Source organism: Glycine soja, chromosome 18, assembly GCF_004193775.1.
Source record: "Glycine soja cultivar W05 chromosome 18, ASM419377v2, whole genome shotgun sequence".
Taxonomy (NCBI): Eukaryota; Viridiplantae; Streptophyta; class Magnoliopsida; order Fabales; family Fabaceae; genus Glycine; species Glycine soja.
In genome coordinates, this window is record NC_041019.1 from 14,933,526 (window position 1) to 14,953,862 (window position 20,337).

The 20,337-nt window shown below is 33.2% G+C and overlaps 1 protein-coding gene and 1 pseudogene across 1 annotated transcript; both read right to left on the reverse strand.

The window, feature by feature from the left end:
• Positions 1-2,532: 2,532 nt before the first annotated feature.
• LOC114396988 lies at positions 2,533-6,497 on the reverse strand (annotated as a pseudogene).
• LOC114396989 (importin subunit alpha-1a-like) lies at positions 6,326-9,928 on the reverse strand. The gene is made up of 10 exons (XM_028359136.1): positions 9,770-9,928; positions 9,574-9,676; positions 9,390-9,481; positions 9,146-9,280; positions 8,407-8,580; positions 7,676-7,839; positions 7,460-7,538; positions 7,229-7,363; positions 6,933-7,072; positions 6,326-6,682 (listed from the first exon to the last, which is right to left on the reverse strand). The coding sequence occupies exons 1-10, from the start codon at positions 9,926-9,928 to the stop codon at positions 6,547-6,549; spliced, it is 1,317 nt and encodes a 438-aa protein (XP_028214937.1). The 3' UTR covers positions 6,326-6,546.
• Positions 9,929-20,337: the final 10,409 nt, after the last annotated feature.

A 20,337-nucleotide genomic window follows, 5' to 3' on the forward strand; every position in this document is an offset into this window, starting at 1 on the left:
ATTGGGCCTTTAGACTACTTGACCCCTAACATCATGCATCTTGTTATTTAAAGAATTGATATGTTCTTTCTTTGTCATTTCATTATAGCGAGGAGCATCTTGTTGTGCTTCATTACATGTTAAAGTAGATTAAGTATGGCTAAGTGGGATTGGTTTTCAATTTCAAATGAGATTAGGATATTCTTTGTTTCCTTTTTGCCTTGTAAAATTTTAGGGGTGAGAAAATGTTACTCTAATTTAAGGGAGAGTGTCTTAAGGTTTAAAAAAGCTTATGTTTATCTCATTCTAAGAAAATGAGTGGAAATTTAACCTATGATATATTATATATGAGATTTTATTTGTTTATCTAGAATAGTCATACAAAATTAGTTTATGAAATTATAAACATTGATCACATTTTATTTAAAGAATTGTTGATGTCGATATTTGTCTGTAATCGAAATTTACATTTTCATGATGTATACAGGATCATGGCTTCTTCATTTGCCTTGCCTCCTCCTCCCCCTCCTTCAGACGCATCAGCTTCACCATCTTCCGTGAATTGGACACGCAAAGCCTCACGTCTACAATCCTTGTCTACCAGACCACCTGGTGCTGACAGACCAGTGGTCCACGTTGATCCTACTATCGGCAAGGCCGACGGTCCCCACAGGAAGAAATTAAGAACATATTTGGGGATTGTGGCGTGTGATAAGGTGGACATCACGTACAAGAACTGGAAGGAGGTCCCTACTGCTCAGAAGGACTTGATTTAGGAGGATATTTAGGCATTTTTATTTTCTTATTTGATGTTGTTTAATTAATAGCCAAAAATTACATTATTGTAACAATAAATAAGCTTATTTGTTATTCTCAGGCGGAATTTGAAATCCTAGAGGCTTCTGACAGTAGGACGAAAAGGAAGTTACTTCAGACTGTGGGCGAGAGATGGAGGAAATTTAAATCAGACCTCACGAGGAAATGGGCCCTTGCAGCCGATCACGACGGTGTGGACGACACTATTTGTGAGAAATACGACATAAGCAAGGAAAAATGGGTCCAGTTTTGCCAGACTCGCAGAGACCCTTCTTGGGAGGTATGTTCCTTGCCATTTAAGTTGTTTTTAAAAAAACATTAACTTGTTATATTCATTCTAGCAATTTGAAACATTATTGTTTTATTTTTGCAGGATGTGCGCAAAAAGGCACAGGCCATCCAGAAACAGAATACTACCCCCATGTTTTGTCTCGTGGGGGTTATGAATATTTGGAGCAGAAGCTCCTGGCTGAGAAGACAAAGAAGAAGCTGGAGGAAGCTGCACAGTCAGGAAGCGTTGATGGCGTCATCGATCCTCCATCCCCGGTCAGATGCCACGTGAAGTGGAAGATGGCCGGCACAAAGAAAACAGGGGAGATGACGACTGAGACCGCAAAGGAAATCGCTAAGAAGATCGTAAGTCATTTTCAACTAACCATTAGAATTATATTTCAATATTTTGTGAATGTCATGTACAATTGTGTGTTTTCTGTGCAGGATTCCTTTGAGGAGCAGGCGACACAGGGATCCTTCGTCCCCCATGGACGTCAGGATGTTCTCACCGCTGCTATTGGACGTCCAGAGCAAAACTGATGTTAAGGTTCATTATGCATACACTTATTTTGCTATAGTTCTTTGTGTATAACATCGGGTATTAAGAAAATCGATGTTATCATTTGTATGTTAACATTGATTTTGGAAAACCGATGTTAACAATAATACATTCAACATCGGTGCTTTCAACATAGGTTTTATAACCGATGTAGAATGCCGTAAATAACCGATGTTGAAAGTGTATTTTCTAATAGTGAATGAGATAATCAGTACAACGAAAGTGTCATCATTGAAGGGTGGGCAATCCATACATCAGAACTACACAAAATTTTAGTTTATGTGGCACCATGAAACAGACCAACTGTATTCCAGCCCACAATAGATAGCCAAAAAATATATAAGAACCTATGCTAATTAAGTAATGTAGAAAGCCATATGTAATAAAAGGAATAAGAGAAAGATATATTATGTAAATGATAATAATGTAATGAGTAACAAGAAAACACTACAAACTCAAGCAGTAAAGAAAAAAAAAGAATATTCTAAAGAAAAAGGAAAAGACCTTGTTATCAATATAGCCCATAACACCAACACCAACAGTTGACACCTTCAAATTCTGAATATGTTTACGCAAGCAACAAAGTTGCAAACTTTTACGCAAGCAACCCTGTACATATTTATTTACACCCTGTTACAACCATAGACAATTAGGCAAACACCAACTGATAATACTTACCATTATCCTTTTGTTCATTTTAAATGAGGCATGTTTACTACTGCAAACATTTCAACATACTTTCATCCCTTCTCAACAGTCACAAACTCATAACAAGGATTCACTGCATAGCTAGTTCCTATCCTCACTGGTTAATTCATAACCACACATAAATTCAATACGAAAATCAAACCTCTTTTTTCAACCCTCCCCCCAAATTCACATTTGAAAACAAAACAAGTTATATATCAACTTATATAGCGGTTGAATTTCTCCACAGCGCTTTCAGCTTCTTCAACAGTACTCATCGTCACAAACCTAAACCCGCGACTTTGGTCAGTTTTCCTATTATAAATAACCTAAAATAACAAAAAAGAAAGAACCACACCACACGCTCATTTCAAGTTTTCAACCCCAACACAATAACATAACATTAATTCAAATTAAAACACGAGAAGGTAAAAAGCCTCTCTCTCTTTGTTTCTGACCTCAGCGATTTCAACGGTTCCGACTTGTTCGAAAAGCATGGCCAATTTCTGGTTATCAACGTCATAAGGCAAGTTCCCAACGAAGAGCTTGGCCTCTTTCTGGTGGTTCAACGAAGCTATCTTCGCCGGCGTCTTCGCTGTTGGGTTTCACCGAGGCTCTGTTCTTCTTCTTGTTGGGCCCAATCAAAAGTTTAGGCCCCAAAAGTTACAAGGGGAGAACCGCGAGTTCGTGCGATGAGGGAGGAGTTGAGGCATGAAAACTGGAGTGTGAGGGGGATGTAAAGAAAGAGGGTTTGGATTTGGTGTGGAAGAGTGAGGAGGGAGAAGAGAGGAGGCAAGACTCGGCCATAGTGATGAAAGTGATAGACGTACATTTACGAACAGGACTGAGTGAGGGAGTGAGTGAGTGAAGGGTTTAAAACAAGGTTGAAGATAAGAGTGTGGACAAGACCAATACACATTCAATTGAGGTAACGATTGTGTTTTAATAAAACCCGTCATAATTTTTATGACCACCACACGTTCTAAGGCAGTTTTCAATAACCGTCTTAGAATGTATGTCATACAAGAGTAACATAATTACAAAAATATTATCGGTTCATTTTCTAAGACGGTTCCAAAAGAATCGTCATAGAATGATTGTCGTAAAAATACACGATTACATATTTGTAGGAGAATATTTTGTGACTTTTGTTATTCCTCCACTTAGCTCATGGATTAGATGCCATGACATTGATGGAGTATTTTGAAAGTGCGGGGTTGTGTTGTATATTTCACTTTGGAGATTTAGTATATTTGGTTATGATACATATGACTAATATTATGTATGTACTTTATCGACCCTTTTAGATAAACAAACTTCATATATTTTTTATATGATTGGGTTGACTTTTACTTATTATATGTCATATTCATTTTATTAAATGTAAAGACATAACAATAAAGAGAATGATGGTAACTAGACTGACACCCCAGTCACTATTGATCATTAATTTGCCATATTTAGTTAATTACATAAAATGATTTATATAAATATTTTACATATTAATTTATGTAATTATATTGATTTATATAATTAAAATAAAAAATTATATATTAATTAAAGTTTCATAAATTAAATAAAAATATGTAAAATATTCAAAATAAAAATAATTTGTATATTAAAGATAATTTTAATTGATATATAAATTATTTTTTAATTAAATTTATATTAATACGTAAAATAAATTTGAATAGTTAAAATACGTAAGTTATCCACCAAAAAACTTTATGCAATTATAATATGTTAATTATTAAAAAAATTGTATAAATACAACAACAACAACAACAACAACGCCTTATCCCACTAGGTGGGGTCGGCTACATGGATCAACTTCCGCCATAATGTTCTATCAAGTACCATACTTCTATCCAAACCATTAATTTCGAGATCCTTTTTGATAACCTCTCTTATAGTCTTTTTGGGTCTTCCTCTGCCTCGAATTGTTTGTCTTCTCTCCATCTGGTCTACTCTCCTCACTACAGAGTCTACCGGTCTTCTCTCTACATGCCCAAACCACCTAAGTCTATTTTCCACCATCTTCTCTACAATAGGCGCTACTCCAACCCTCTCTCTAATAGCTTCGTTTCTAATTTTATCCTGTCGAGTCTTACCACACATCCACCGCAACATCCTCATCTCCGCTACACCTACTTTATTCTCATGTTGGCTCTTGACCGCCCAACATTCTGTTCCGTACAAAATCGCCGGTCTTACCGCAGTCCGATAAAACTTTCCCTTTAGCTTGATCGGTACCTTTGCATCACATAACACCCCCGATGCTTTTCTCCATTTCATCCATCCTGCTTGAATGCGATGATTCACATCCCCGTCAATTTCCCCATCATCCTGTATTACAGACCCAAGATATTTAAACCGTGTGACTTGAGGGATAATATGGTCTCCTATTTTCACCTCTGAGTTAGAAACCCTCCTTCTTTTGTTGAACTTACATTCCATATACTCCGATTTGCTTCTGCTTAGGCGAAAGCCATGTGTTTCTAGAGCTCGTCTCCAAGTTTCCAACCTCTCATTCAGCTCCTCCCTCGACTCTCCAAGGAGGACTATGTCATCTGCAAAAAACATGCATCTCGGCGCTATCTCTTGGATTTGTTCCGTGAGGACATCCAGAATTAAGGAAAAAAGGTAGGGGCTAAGGGTTGACCCTTGATGTAAACCAATTGTGATGGGAAAATCGTCTGACTCTCCACCCTGTGTCCTAACACTAGTCGATACCCTATCATACATATCTTGGATAGCTCGAATATATGCAACCCTAACCCCTTTCTTCTCTAGAGCTTTCCACAAAATCTCTCTAGGCACTCTATCATACGCTTTCTCCAAGTCAATAAAAATCAAGTGCAAGTCTTGTTGGGCCATGCGATATTGCTCCATCACCCGCCGTAATAAATAAATCGCTTCCATGGTCGACCTTCCCGGCATGAAACCAAATTGATTCTCAGTAACTTGAGTCTCCTTTCTTAATCTCCGTTCGATCACTCTTTCCCATAATTTCATGGTATGACTCATGAGCTTGATTCCCCTATAATTTGCACAATTTTGTATATCCCCCTTGTTCTTATAGATTGGCACTAACGTGCTTCTCCTCCATTCCTCCGGCATGCGTTTTGACCTCATAATTTCGTTAAAGAGTTCGGTGAGCCACTCAAGACCTCTATCTCCAAGAGTTTTCCACACTTCAATAGGTATGTTGTCTGGCCCCACCGCCTTACCATTACTCATTCTTTTCAACGCTTTACTTCCTGTTTCTGAATCCGACGATAGTACTTATAGTTCCGGTCCTCTTCTCTTATGTCTAGACTGCTAGGGTCATATCCATATCCATCATTAAATAAGTTGTGGAAATACGCCTTCCACCTTTCCTTGATATCTTTAACGAAAAAAATTGTATAAATAAAATGAAAAAAATTAATTTATTTAATATATAAATTATGCTTATTCTAATTATATAAATCATTATAATTACATAAACTAATATGTAAAATAATTGATGTAAATGATTTAAATACTAATTTACGCAATTAAATTAATTTTTGTAATTAGAATAAAATAAGAAAAAAAATAATAACTCGTATAGTAATCATATATAACAAAAGTTGTTTACAATATTAACTTAAGAAATTATGAAACTTAGTGGTTCATTATCTTGATTTTGTGTAAGAACTGGGTATCATAGGAGAACCAAAATACATTTTAGCCTTATGTTTATTATTGTCTTGGACTTGATTATCAATACATGGATTATGAAATCAAAGTGATCATATACGCATTGCATTAGTTTTGAATGGAATGGATGAATACGTATAATTAACAATTAAATAAATTAAATTTCGTTGAAAAAGTATACTCGTATTCATGCTTTTAATAAAAAGAATAATATATAATAATAAGATAGAAGGAGAAATTAAATTGACTTGTGAAAATTCAATGATGAAAAATAAAAAAATTCACTACAAAAACAGAAAAACATGAAAACCTGGGTTATTAACAGATGTAATCATGGTATTACTTTACTACTATAATCCAAAAATATGAAAAATCTTGTTGACTACCATATTCCCAGATCCTGAAGTTTCATATGATCTTCCAAGTCATTCTCAGCCCAAAAATTCAACGTCTTAAAAATCCTCACAGCTCTCTCATTGATCTCTCTCCTTCTTGTCATGGCTCTGCATCCATCACATTTATCAACCCTTTCAGCAAAGATGTTGCCTCTATCTTCGTTGTTGTTGGCTTATCCGAGCCATCAAAATTTTCTGTAGCCCCTCGACACAAATTGACACAATTTCTGGGTTTGGATGGGTCAAGAGTTCACTTAGAGGCTTAGCGCAACCTTGATCCGCCAGGTCCCTACAATAATGTTCATCATACATACCTAATTAAGTTTCATCGATTGGAACATACTGCAGAGGAATCAAACATTATAATTAAATAATTTTATTAATAAACCAGGAGTAACACAACATGCATTTTCTTTTCGAGCCATATATACTATATATATGCTGCCTTTTCTTTGTTTTTTCCACTAATAAAAGTACATATCAGAACGATGAAAAATTATGATAAAGGAAAATAAAATGTAATAGTGAACCATATATACATGATTTGGTCAGCAGATCCTCTTCTAGTGGCATTGGTGATGGCCCAGACCACCTCCTTCTTGATATCAAAATCAGAGTCAGCATGATGATGACAAAAAAACCCAACAAGAATAGGAAAAATTTCGGCATCAATCACTGCCTGCGACAATAATCCCAATAATTCTTTATAAGGTTTCTCTTGTTTTATGTAAACATTAAGTTGTATGGCAACTTGCAAGCGAAATAAAATGACAGTTTAAATTTCAAATTCCCTTGCATATGATACCTAAAATCAAGATTGTACTCTTTTCCTTACCTGTATTTGAGTTCTATTACCAGCTGTGATATTTGAGATTGCCCAACAAGCTTTTCGGAAGATGATTTCATTTCGTTCTCGCGTGAGAAAAAGAAGTAGACGAACAGGTGGGAGAAATTGGTTATCAATTACATGCTGGAAATACATAATAGTTCATTTAGGCTCCTAGCTAGATACATAGTTATTCCTTGCCCACATAATTTAAAAATCATGGCAAAATGCTTTCCGTACCTGAGTCTGAGCATCATTACCAGCAGCGATGTTTCCCAAAGTCTGAAGTGCAAGTAAACTAACTGAATCTGATGAATACCTGCTAAAATGAAAAATTAATCATCCCAAATTGTCCAAAAAAATAGAAAAAGAAAATGGAGTACATGATTCTTCCTGAAAATGAAAGACACAAAAAAGATACTATAGGCATCAAATAAATTCAATGAGAGGGCATACAGCAAAAGCTCCACTAGTTTTGGGCAAACTTCTGCTTCGATAATAGCCTGAGTTGCGCCAGCTGAGACATTTGAAAGGAAATAAAGAGCACTGCATGCATTTAATAAAACTTCTTCGTTGTCCATGTCGATGAGTGTCTTAAGGACAGGCATGAGAGGCTCTACCTGACAAAGATCAATCAAGCCCATTTATCACTAACAGTATGCATATTATGGAGCAGAAAAGATTGTTGAAGATTAATCTAGAAAAGTGTAGATCTATAATTTGTGATCAATTATCTAGAGAGTTCTACACCTATGGAGATGTTGTAGTGTGTTGAAACTTCTTGATGGATGTAGAAAAATATCTTATAGAAATACTTAGAACATTATAGAGATAAATGGTAGATGATGATGAGTCTAGAAGACTCTAGGACTAAGTAATATAAAAGTATGTAGAAATCATCTATATAAAGGCATAAGTTGTAACAAGTCAGGGAATGTAAATTAAGAAGTTAATAAACACAATTCAAATTAAGGTGTCAATTTTTTGAAAATTTATCCTCTTCCTACTCCTATCATTTATATCATACGTCATTTCTACCATATCCTTCCATAAAAAAAAGACATAACCACGTCTCATATCCTAATAAAGATAACAACAATGAATAAGCAAATTAACTAAATTTATATGTTGACTATAGTCTCAGAAGCTAGATTTTATGAAATCTCCCCAACCTGTTTAAATTGTACGTGAGGCTTTCCACGGACCAAATTAGATAAAGTCCATGTAGTAGTCAACAACATAGACATTGTTGGAAGTGGTGGACCCAACAGAGATATTAACGGTAGAAGAACACCTTCCTCAAGAACAAGATCCCTATATTTTGGGGATTCACCAGCAATGTTACTTATAGCCCATACTACCTGTAAAAGACATGGGAAACCAAAATTGAGAGCAAGCAAGCACTACTAAAAAACTTATTTATTACGATGCACATTCTAAGACGGTTATGAGAAATTATCTTAAAATGTGACGCAATGACAATTCTATAATTAGAGGAAACAAAAATTAAGATAATTTTAAGTAAAATCATCGTAATCAGAGTAAAAACATTGAGTAGAAAATAATTAGTTATTAATTCAACAAATTAAAATGCTTCATACACAAGAGAAATTATATGAAAAAAGAAAATAATAAGACTTAGGAAAACAGATAAAATATGAGTCATTATAACAAAGGAAATTTAACAATTTTTCTTTTTATTATCATGTTACTCTACTTACAAAATATCCACAAATTTTGTTAATAATTAATTTCTATTAAGAACTAATCATCAAAGAGTCTCCCCTTCTGACCATCATGTTTTTCAATCTCAAATCCAAAATCTTGCTTTCAAAGATCGAGTTCAGTACTAGAAGACCAACTATTCTTGTTGGTAAGCGAACAATTTAAAATGCAATTAGAGAAGGGGAGTGAGGAAGAGTTGACCTGTTCTATGACGTCCTCATTGTTGCTAAGGATGAGAAGTTTCACCAACAAGGGAACTGCGCCATGTTCAACGACAACTCTTGTGTGATGGGATTTTCCGCTAGCAATATTGGTTAACGACCATACAGCTTCAAACTGCACAAGGAGGGAACATAAAAATTATTGTGTGAGTAAGGTCAAAACTCAACCAAAACCTCCACGTTTACTTTAGGTATCAGAAAGATGAGGGGAATGCAATGCATACCTGCAAGTCGGGTTTATCATACATATCCAAGAATTGCACAAAGCGAGGGACAACTTCTGCCTCAATCACCTCATCAATTGGACGAGGGGGCTCTTAACCCAGTGAATGTTAAAAATTAGTGTCCAACTAACTATTTACATGAATTGAAAATAAAAATAAAATATGAATTGATGATATATGGTACCTATAGATCCTAACAGATTTGTAAAGTGCATCATTGCATCCATTTGTTCGTCAGGGCACTCAGACCATATACGTTGCTTCATCTCGGGAATAGCTTCCAAAAGCTGATAAACAAGATTCAAAGGCAGAAAAACGTTACTAAATAAAAAAAGGTAAGAAAGAAAAAAGAAGTTGTGGCTGAAAAGATGCATGCATACCTTTTCTTTGGAAGGGATTTCTGAAGACAATTCTTCTCTTCTTCCTTTCTTGAGGGGGGTGTCATCGACGAGATTGATTTCACTGTCATAGCTTTTCTTCCTCTTCTCAGAACCAGAACCAGAATCAGAACCAGAACCAGAACCAGGTTGCAGTGACATTCTTCTTCACTTCTTGTTTTGACAGCTTTTTCTTTGAAGAAACTAACAGTGAGGTGAGAGACACAGAGAGTGAATGAGTTCAATCATTCAATGTGCAACCATTCCAACTGAAAACTTAATATCTTTTGTTTATTCAAACCAATGCAAGCGGGCGCTACTATATACGTGTCTTTTGCTTCCAATACTGATTCTTTATTAACTAAGAAAAATGTATGCACGAGGAATGGAAATGAAGATTAAAGAGTTTTCAAATTTAATGAGTAAGGTATTAAATAAAGAAAAAATCAATATTCTTTTTTTAAATATTATCAAAACCGTTATATTAAATATTCAGCAAAAAATAAAACCCTTTCTCTAAGGAAAAGCCAAAAACCCCTTATATAAATGAAATTCGGGTATGAAACTTTACAAGGGAATTTTAAACTTTAAACTATGATATTTTATTTAAAAATAAATAAAATATTTAAATTAATCATTAACCCTATGAATCCTATGATTGATGTGAGGAGAGAAAAATGAAAATGAAAGTGAATAAATAAGAAAAGAAAATAAGATAAATAAGTGAGAAATAAAATGAAAATAATATTATATGATTTAAGAGAAATAGTGTAAAATATAAGAGGAGTATTTGAATTAAAGTTATTTGATAAGTAAAATATATTAAAAAAGAGTTATTATTATTATATATTTTTTTAATATGAGTACATGCATTAACACCTTTACCTTATATCAAAAGTTTTTTAAAATCATATTAAAGTAATTTATCATTTTTTTTCACAAAAGTAAAAACTCATGCGTATCTCCTCTATTTTCAATCTTCTCTCATCTCTCACAATCACTATTCCAATAATCTTCCCCTCAAGTGCAAGTCTCTTTATGGAGGAGAAGTCATTTTCATCCAATGAGCCATGAGCGTCCACACATAAGAGAATCTAAACACCATACTTTAACCCAAAATCTTAAGGCTCAAGTTTATAGGTATTCTCGTCACTTATATGGTGCTCAACTTTTTCACTTTTACTCCATGTAGGACTTCATCTCACACTTGTACTTCAACACTAATCTCAAATTAAATTTTCGTTTATTGTGTTCTTGAAATTAATGGCGGTGAGAAGTGAGAGGAGACAAAATGGGTGGAGAGAAGAACAAAATGAGTTTTTATTTTTTCAAAAAATAAATAATAAATTACTCTAATATTCCTAAATTAAATTTATTCGAAGAGGAGTGTTGATTGGTGTTTTTTTGCCAAAACGTTTGATGTAGGATGCTATTATGCCTCACATAAGGGGAACACAAATTTTAAGGTAAGGGAGAGTAAGTTTATTCTTACTGTTCGTGATTTCTTGTGTGGGTAGTGGGTTTGTTATTAAATCCTTAAGTTTTATGTTTAATTCTTGGATAAGTTGTGGATACTCTGAAGCTTTGGGTTATAATTGAGTGAATTGTTGTTTGATTCGTCTTATGTGGGACCTGACTTCTCTGGTGTCCTTTTTTTAAGTTTGACGTCGTTTTGAAGGGATGACACATGGACAACTTAAAAAGGGACACCAGAAAAGTCAATTTCTCTTATGTGGGAATTATATTAATTTAGACTTAAATATATTTTTAGTTTTTATATTTGAGTTATTTTTCCCTTTAAATTTAAAGTTATTTTTTTAGTCTCTGGAATATGCAAAATGTTCTTTTTAGTTATTTTTTAAAGTATGAGTCAAATAGAGAATAAGAGATTTGTATTTTGTGACAACTTTTGACTGATGATTTTTTATTTATTTTATATTTCAAATTGTGGTTTTTGGCAGTTAAAAATTCTTAGCATTCAAGTCAATAAAAAAATTTAAAAAAATTATTTTTTTTAAATAACGCTTTACTTTTTTTATTGATTTGATTCAAGTAGTTTTATATTGCAAAAAAATCATACTTTAAAATATAAAATAAAAAAAAGATCCAAACTACCCCTCCACCCAACCACCCAACACCATCATGCCTCACCTTCACACAACTACTCAACGCCATCGTTACCCTTGCAACTGCAAACACTAGCCGCCAACACCACCGTCGACGACCATGGTTTGGTTTGGTTTAGGGAGAAGATGCGATGGAGTCGAGATAACGAAGGAGGTGAGAAAGGTGACCCATTCTAGAAGACAATATTGTTTTATACTTCCATAATAGCCTTCGAAAGCATGCTAACATTCTTTCAGAGAGGTAATTCCAAAAGTATGTTAGCGTGCTTATGGAAAAACTATTTCGGAAGTATAAAAAAAACAATGTCTTCAAGAGTAGCCTTTTCCGAAAGCATGCTAAAATAATTCTAGAAAGGTTATTCCAAAGGTACATATGCTAAATAGGCTATTTAGAAGTATAAAAAAAATAGTGTCTTACAAAATAGTCTTTCTAGAATGGGATCATGTTTTCCACCTCCTTTGTCATCTCAACTCCATTGTGTCTTCTTCCATGCACAATGGTCGTTGACGATGGTGTTGGCTGCTGGTGTTTGCACATAGCGGTGGTGTTGGGTGGTTGGATGGAGGTGAGGCACGGTGGTATTAGGTGGTTAAGTGGAGGAGTATTTTAGTCTCTTAAGTTTTTTGGAGGTACAAAAAGTAAAATTTCAAAATTCATGAACAAAATCATTTTGTGGTCTTCAATTAAAAGTTGTTTTTTCCAGTATTTTCTTGCATCCTTTTCAAATTTTTTTTTTTACCTTTTAGATTGATCATTCTAAAAGCCAAAATCTACAATGGGTCATTCCAAAATCAAAAAAGGGATGGGGAAAGCAACTTGGAGGTGTAAGAAATACCAACCTCAATTAAAACTAGGAAAGATGGGAAAAGGTCTCCCTTTAACCTTTAGTTTAGTTGCTACACACCTTTTTTTCTAGGCTTTCATTAATTAAGATTTAAGACTTGATATATGGGTGGATTTCAAATATTTCATATTTTCTTTGCTTAAAATAAAACTAATATTTCAATCATATATTATAGATATTCCTAACTTCTTGTTCGGCAGGCTTTCATTAATTAAGATTTAAGACTGATATATGGACAAATTTTAAAATCAACCTTAAATATTACTACTTCCTTGTCATCTCTATTGATGTTTAAGATTATTGACTTATTGCATTTAGATTAAGAAAAATTTAATGAAATTAAAAATTATTACATTTTGATTAAAATATTCTTATTTAATATATTGACCTTTGATACTTGTCCTACAAATAATAGATATTAAATAAGTATATATTTTTTAAAAACATTAATTAGACTTTAAAATTCTAAAAAACGAAGAATTTTTGTTAGAAAGTTAAAACATAAATAAACATGAGAAAGAGGTAATATATAACTCTCCATCTATGTATGCCCTTGATCTGTGATCAAGTTTTTTTTTTTTTCTTGAGAAACATCCATCATCATATCAACTGAATTTCTAGTCGCATCAAATCACATTCATTACCCACCATTTTTTAACCAAGTTCTAGGAATTATGATCGAGGTTAGGCTTGTCGATCTCGAAAGTAAATGCTTGATTAGATACGAAAAGGAAATTAATTCTAGATTTAAGTTAAGTCCGCTTCAAGTGATTTATTTACACATAACACTTTATTTAATAAACCAAGCTTGAATTTGTACTAGTTGCATTTTTAGGAATGATATACTATGCTAATAACCATATCATGTGTGTCCCAAATTTGTCAAATTTGTTATCAACTCAGTTTCTTTTGCACATCGAATCACATTCATTAGTTACTTTATAGACCCACCACTTGAATAAAGTAATTGGAATTATTATGATCCACGTTGGCTAGTATAAATAGAAATGTTAATTAGTGTTTATTAGTTTATAGTTGCTAGCTAATAACAAGTCAAATAGCTCGCAAACTTGTCTAGCCTGACTCCGTATGATGCTTAAGTATGAATTTTGAAAAATTCAACTGAAGGACCAACCAACCTCTTCTGTCTGCATCAATGGCAATGGTAATCTGGTTGGCAGAGCCTCTTTCTTCTCCTTCTTTGATTTGATTTTTGCTTAGAATGTGGCGAAAAAAACAATGTGGATATTGTCTAAAAAAAATTGTTTGGTTGGGAAGAATGCTTGAGTTTTAGGGCAATTAATATCCTTTCTACTCGCATCGAACATATTTGTATTTAAGGGTTTCAATTCCAGGCTTGACTTCTTTAACCGAAGAGAATTGTAAAATGATAAAATAAAGATTTATCATTGTTGATTTAAATTCTTCAAATTAAATAAGCATGAATAAATTTTCAGTTTTCCCTTTTCCAACTTTGTTCTTTTTAGGGAAGATTAATGTCCATCTAAGTCAAACTACATATAATCAAAATGGAAAAAAATGAGGAGGAAAATCACGAATAAATTTGAATTTAATCAATTTTGAGTTTCTTAAAATGTAATGCAACTTTTATTTTTTTTAATTATTTTGTGATTTTCAGTTCTAAAATTTTTAATTTAAATTATACAAATCACTCACTACATTAATATTTTTTACTTGGGTTAGTTTAATAGTGATGATTATAGTTAATTAATTAGCAACAATGGATGGGGGAGTGACAATAAGAGAAATGGAGACAATGGTATTCTAGTGGTGCAAGAGATGAATCATAGTGGTGACGATAACGGATCTGATGATATTGATTGTAGCAATGGTTATGGTAATGATAATGATCATGATGATGATTGATAATTAGTAATTGCGACAATGACAAGTGGTTATGGTGACAATGATAATGATGCTTGTGCGTGGGGGGGGGGACAATTGTTGTTGGTGGCAGTAGTAACAATGCTGGTCTGCTAATGAAAATGATGGTGGACATTGGTAGTATGGCCAATCGGAAGTAAGGAGATAGATGCAATGGTGATTGATAGTGGTGGCAATGTTGATGATGATCATGAGATCAATGGTGGTGGTGATTATGGTGGTAGCAACAAAGAGGGCATCGCATAGTAGTGGAGGTAGTTGGCTTGTTGTGATGTTGGTGTACATATGAATGATGACAGTGATGACATCATGTAAGTTCTTTGAGAGAGATGGAATTGAATAAATTATTTGACAACTAAAAATCTGTGAATGTATGAATACATGAATTTTGATGATGCCAAAGAAGAATCAAATAAGGCCGCTTCAAAGGATAAACATTTGCTTCAAGATTAATTCAAGATTGCTTCAACAAGCAAAGCCTTGTTTCAAGATTCACTAAAGATCAAGCCTTGCCTCAAAACAAATGGTTTCAAAGTCATGCAAGGCTCTGGTAATCGATTATCAGGAAGTGTAATTGATTACCAGAAGGGAAGAATGAAAAAGAGCTATTGAAAAGGGTTTTGAATTTGAATTTTGAACATGTAATTGATTACCATATGTCTGTAATCGATTACCAGTCATGAAACTCCTAAAATTCAAATTCAAAAGTCATGACCCTTTAAATTATAACTGTGTAATCGATTACACAAATATTGTAATCGATTACCAGTGGAGAGTTTTCAGAAAATCTGCCAACAATCACATTTTTTATTGGATTTGTGAATGACCATCAAAGGCCTATAAATAGGTGACTTGGGCACGAATTTTGAAGAGAGAGTTTTGCTGGTTCAAAATGTCTTATCCTCTCAAAAGGAAATGAGAGAGATTCCAAGAGAACTTCATTGCCAAATGCTCTCTCAAAAGAAACTCTTGGGCAAACACTTGCAAATCCATTAAGAGTTTCTCCATGGACTTCAATTGTAATATCCTTCTCTTCAAGAGAGAATTCTTCTTTCTTTCTTCTTATTCAAAGAGATTGTTTAAGGGACCAAGGGTCTCTTAAGTTGTAAGGATTCCTGAACACAAGGGATGGGTTGTCCCTGTGTGGTTCAGACTTTGTAAAAGGATTTTACAAAGAGAAAGGAAAATTTCAAGTGGGTTGCTTGAGGACTAGACGTAGGCACAAGGATGTGGCCGAACTAGTATAAAACTAAGTTTGCATTCTCTCTTCCCTTATCTCATTTATTTTGTTGCAATCAATTTTATCTTTCATATTTAAAGAACATTATTAAATTGATTGTTGCTTCTTCTGCATTCTAAGCATATCCCTCTTAAGTTATTAAGGCCGCTGGTCTAACAAAATCAAAATGATTTTTTTTATTAAAAATATTTTGAACTTGAATTAAAAATCAACTTACCTTTGTTTTAATTGAACACATTTTCTTTTAAAAGTTGTATAGTATTATATTGTATTCATTCTTATAAATATTCTGTTGATTTTGCCTAACTGTGCTAGGGAAGATCTACGAGTAAAGATTGAGTAGTGGGGTAGCTCCAAGGACTTTGATGTTTAAGTTACATACCCAAAAGAATATGGGTTAGAAAGAACACGATGAGATACCCCTTGATATGCATTTGTATAACAAAAGAATGTGTATTGTGACGGAGTAATTCATTCCCATTAAGGTATGATTTGGATGACTTTTATAAGGATTGCTCTTATTGGGATTGGATTTATAGAATTATGAAATCAATCACTATGGTTGTCGATAGTGTGTATTTAATGTCTCAATATGGTTAAGATTTTTTTAATAAATAATTGGTAAGATACAAGGGATTGAAAAGTCTATTGTTGCATGGTTGATCATGGGATGTTTAGCTTCTCAACATGGATCAATTATTAATTATAAAAGGGTGAGATGCAAGATTATGAAGGAGGAAGTATGCTAATTGAGTAAACTGGGTATGAGAAGGTACACAATTTCTCAAGTTAAGAATATTATAAGCTAATTAAACTTAATGAAGACTACTATGGACCTTGGGAATAAGAGGGTACAAAATCCCACAAATTATGAATATTGTAAGTTGAAAATGCTTGAAAACATTGATTATGGAGCTTGGGACCAAAAGGGTACACAACCTTGCAAGTTGTGAGTGTTGAAAGCCAAAAAGGCTCGATGAGGTTAATCATGGACATTGGGGCCAAAAAGGTACACAATTCCAATGGAAACTAAGAAAGACAGTTGGTTGGTAAGTGGCATACCTCTTAGTGGAAACTCTTTTAATTAGAGGTGTTGCTTCATTTGGTGGAAAAAGAAAATATCTCCATTGAATGTCACATTGTCAAAAAATACTATTTACAAAATATGTTGCATTGTGCATAACAATCTTGAATAGGCAAACCACAAGGATGAATAATCAACCAGATAGCTCAAATAATACCACAATAAGTTCTTGATTCATGTGGTCAAGGAGAGTTATATCGAGCCCCACAATGGGATTCAATGCTCTTACAAATATTTTGTTGATATTTGGTGGATCATATGTTAAGGAAGATCTACAAGCATAGACCAAGTCATAGGCTACTGGCAAGACTCTAATGCTTAAATCAATTATAAGCCCAACAGAATATGACTTGAGAAGAACATACCTAGTATACCCCTTAATATGTGTTTATATAAGGATAGAATGTGTAATATAGTGGAGTAACTTATTCATTTTAAGGTATGATTTGAACAACTTTTACAAGGATTGGCCTGATTAGGATATTTGATTGAGGGAGTCATGTAATCAATCATTACAATTGTTGACCCTATATATTTAATACCTTGTTGTAATCAAGATTCTTTCTAATAATAAGTGGTGTCATTTGAGAGGTTTTAAAGTCTTTTGTCATGTGATTGATCATTGGACCTTTGGGCTTATGGCATGTCGACTTGGTTAGAAATTATAGACAAGGTGAACTACAAGATTATTGAGGAGGTAGCATTCTAATTGAGCAAACTAGACTAGATCCTGTAGAGTATAGAGTCTTTCAAGTCATGAGCACTATAAGCCAAAAAGGCTTAATGAGGCTAATTATGGATCCTAGGACCAAAAAGGTAGATTTACCCTGCAAGATGTGAGTGTTTTGTGGCTAATTCCTTAGGATCAGAGACATGGGTGAATGTAGGTTAAGCAGTATGAGAGCAATATCCTCCACAAAATATTTATTTCTTTACTTATGTATATTGAAAAATGTTAGGATCACTCTCTTTAACACACTCTTTTGAACTCACTATCTCTTATTGGTTGAAATTGATTGGAAATCACAAAATTTAGTGAGTCCCACATCTTATTTAATGACTCATGATTTTGTAGTTTTCATTATATTTTAACAAATAAGAGGGAGTGTGTATGGAGGAGTGTGTTGCTAGCACTTCTCTCAGATATGCATCATAAAAAAAGTTGTCCCCCTCGCTCCCCCCCCCCCCAAAAAAAAATCAAGTGTTACCCCTATAAGACAACTTTTTTTAATGAATGTATAAAGTTATAAGAGATAAAAGAGAAAATAAATTAGTACTAATTTAAAATTTTATTCATCTAATTTTGATCATTTTGCTCCTCTAATACTATGACATATAGTAAGTCAATGAGACAAATACACACATTGATCCAATTGTAATTACTTAAATCTTCCTTCATACTTAATTATAAGAAAGAAAAAAATAGACTCAAAAACAATTAAACAAGTTTTAACTACTTTAGTTTTACTCTATTTAATGATATCTTCCCAAAAAATTCTTCAATTAATTAAGATTTTAATTCTAATGACTCTTTTTTTTATTCTTGGTAGCAAGTTCCAAACAAAGGTATTTTATAGAGAAAAAAAGTTTAGATTTTAATTTGATCAGTAATTTCCAATTATATTAGTTAAATTCCTTAATTAACACAAAGGTTAGCTAATTTTATTTATATTTGAGTCCAAAGTATATAAATAATTTTATTTTTTATCACAAAACTATGTATTTTGTAAAGATCTATAATGTTTTTGTCTTGTAAAAATATTTTATATTATTTCTTTTACTCTCATTAAATAAATATTCTAGATTCACCATTAACCGAGGTGTACAAATCCTTACAAGCTGTGGTAATTAACCATACTTCTAGACTTCCCATTTCATGGCCTTTTAACTACTAAAAGAAACCCTAGCTCATGGAAGGCGTCTTTTTCTCTGGTTGTAACATCCCATTTTTTGTAAACTAATTTAAAAAGGATTGTTATTTATAAATAAATAGATTTTTAAAAAAATGATGAGGTTTTTATAATTAAATAAATAAGGATAAATAACTTTATTAATTAAAATAATGGTTTGAGAGAAAATAAAAAAATATTTTATTTATTCATTTAATAGGAAATAAAATAGAGTTTATTTTTATAAAATAATAAAAATAAATAAATTGAGTAAATAATAAGCTGTATATACCCTAGTTATAAATAATTACGTGTTAGGTCAGTTTTCACACTGACGATGCATCATCTTCCTCTCAATTTTGTTTTTCCCTCTCCTCCTTGCAAAACTCTCTTTTTTTCCCGCATACCACCAAACATATCTCAAAAAAACAATGATCTATGACTCATTCACCGTTGGATCATTGTGAAATTTAAGCACCAGGTTCGAAACTTAATCTGGAGCATTCTCACCGTTGTAAATTACAAAAAGATGTCGAAGCTGAGAAAAATACCCTTTGAATTGTAGCTTTTTCTTTTCCCATAGAAACCCAAAATTGTCTCAGTATAACTAAAATCCTGGATCTTTTAACCGTTGGATTGTCGTGAAATTTTGATATGTGGTTCTTGATTCATTTCCACACGTCTCAACCATTGGGATTTGCGAGGTAATGTTCAAGGAGAGAGAAAATGGATCGCACGGAGAAGTACAAAATGGAGGCCTTAATCCCTTGTTCTCTCTGACGTTTGGGAATCCTATCAGAGCAATTGGAGGAAAAACTTGAGGAATCTCAGGAAACCATTAGAGATGCCGCTATTGTTGTCACAATGCACACGTGAGCCTGCTTAGAGGTAAGTGATGAGTTTATTACAATTTGGGTTAGAATGAATATGTGTAGGGATCTTTAGGGGATTAATTTGGGATTTATTTATGGATGTTTATTGAATTACAATTTTTCCTTTATGATTATAAATACAATATTGATATTCTGATGCAAATTGGTTGATAAAATAAAGTGCTCTTGGTGTTTTCGTTTTATTTATATACCTATGATTTTGATTAATTGATTTTGATATAATTGTGGGAAATTATTTGAGGGGTTTTACTCCCCATTTTGTCCTAAACCTTTTGTATAAATTGTTATATTGAGATTATGAAATGGTGATTCAAATTGTGAGTAGGTAATAAATTGAACCTGTGATGAATGGTGAAATAAATGTGTATTGAGATGTGTGTATTGAGGTGTGAGCTATGAATTGTGCAATCACATAATTGTAAGGTCCTTTAAGGACGACGAGTATTGTGATGGGATCCACTGTGGAAACCCGACGAGTTACAATGATTTTGAAAACAATTGAGTAGTTGTGTGTATTACATAGTTCAGAGGTAAAGTGTATATGATTCAAGAGGTGTGATAACGTGTTAAATTGAGATTATACCATTGT

What these genes read in the sequence shown, in the direction of transcription:
- LOC114396989 (XM_028359136.1), bottom strand. Translation starts at nt 9,928, where the DNA reads ATGTCACTGCAACCTGGTTCTGGTTCTGGTTCTGATTCTGGTTCTGGT. An exon ending in ATGAGGACGTCATAGAACAG is followed by an intron (nt 8,581 to 9,145) that starts GTCAACTCTTCC and finishes TGTCTTTTACAG; the next exon opens with GTAGTATGGGCTATAAGTAA. An exon ending in TGGTCCGTGGAAAGCCTCAC is followed by an intron (nt 7,840 to 8,406) that starts GTACAATTTAAA and finishes GATCTTTGTCAG; the next exon opens with GTAGAGCCTCTCATGCCTGT.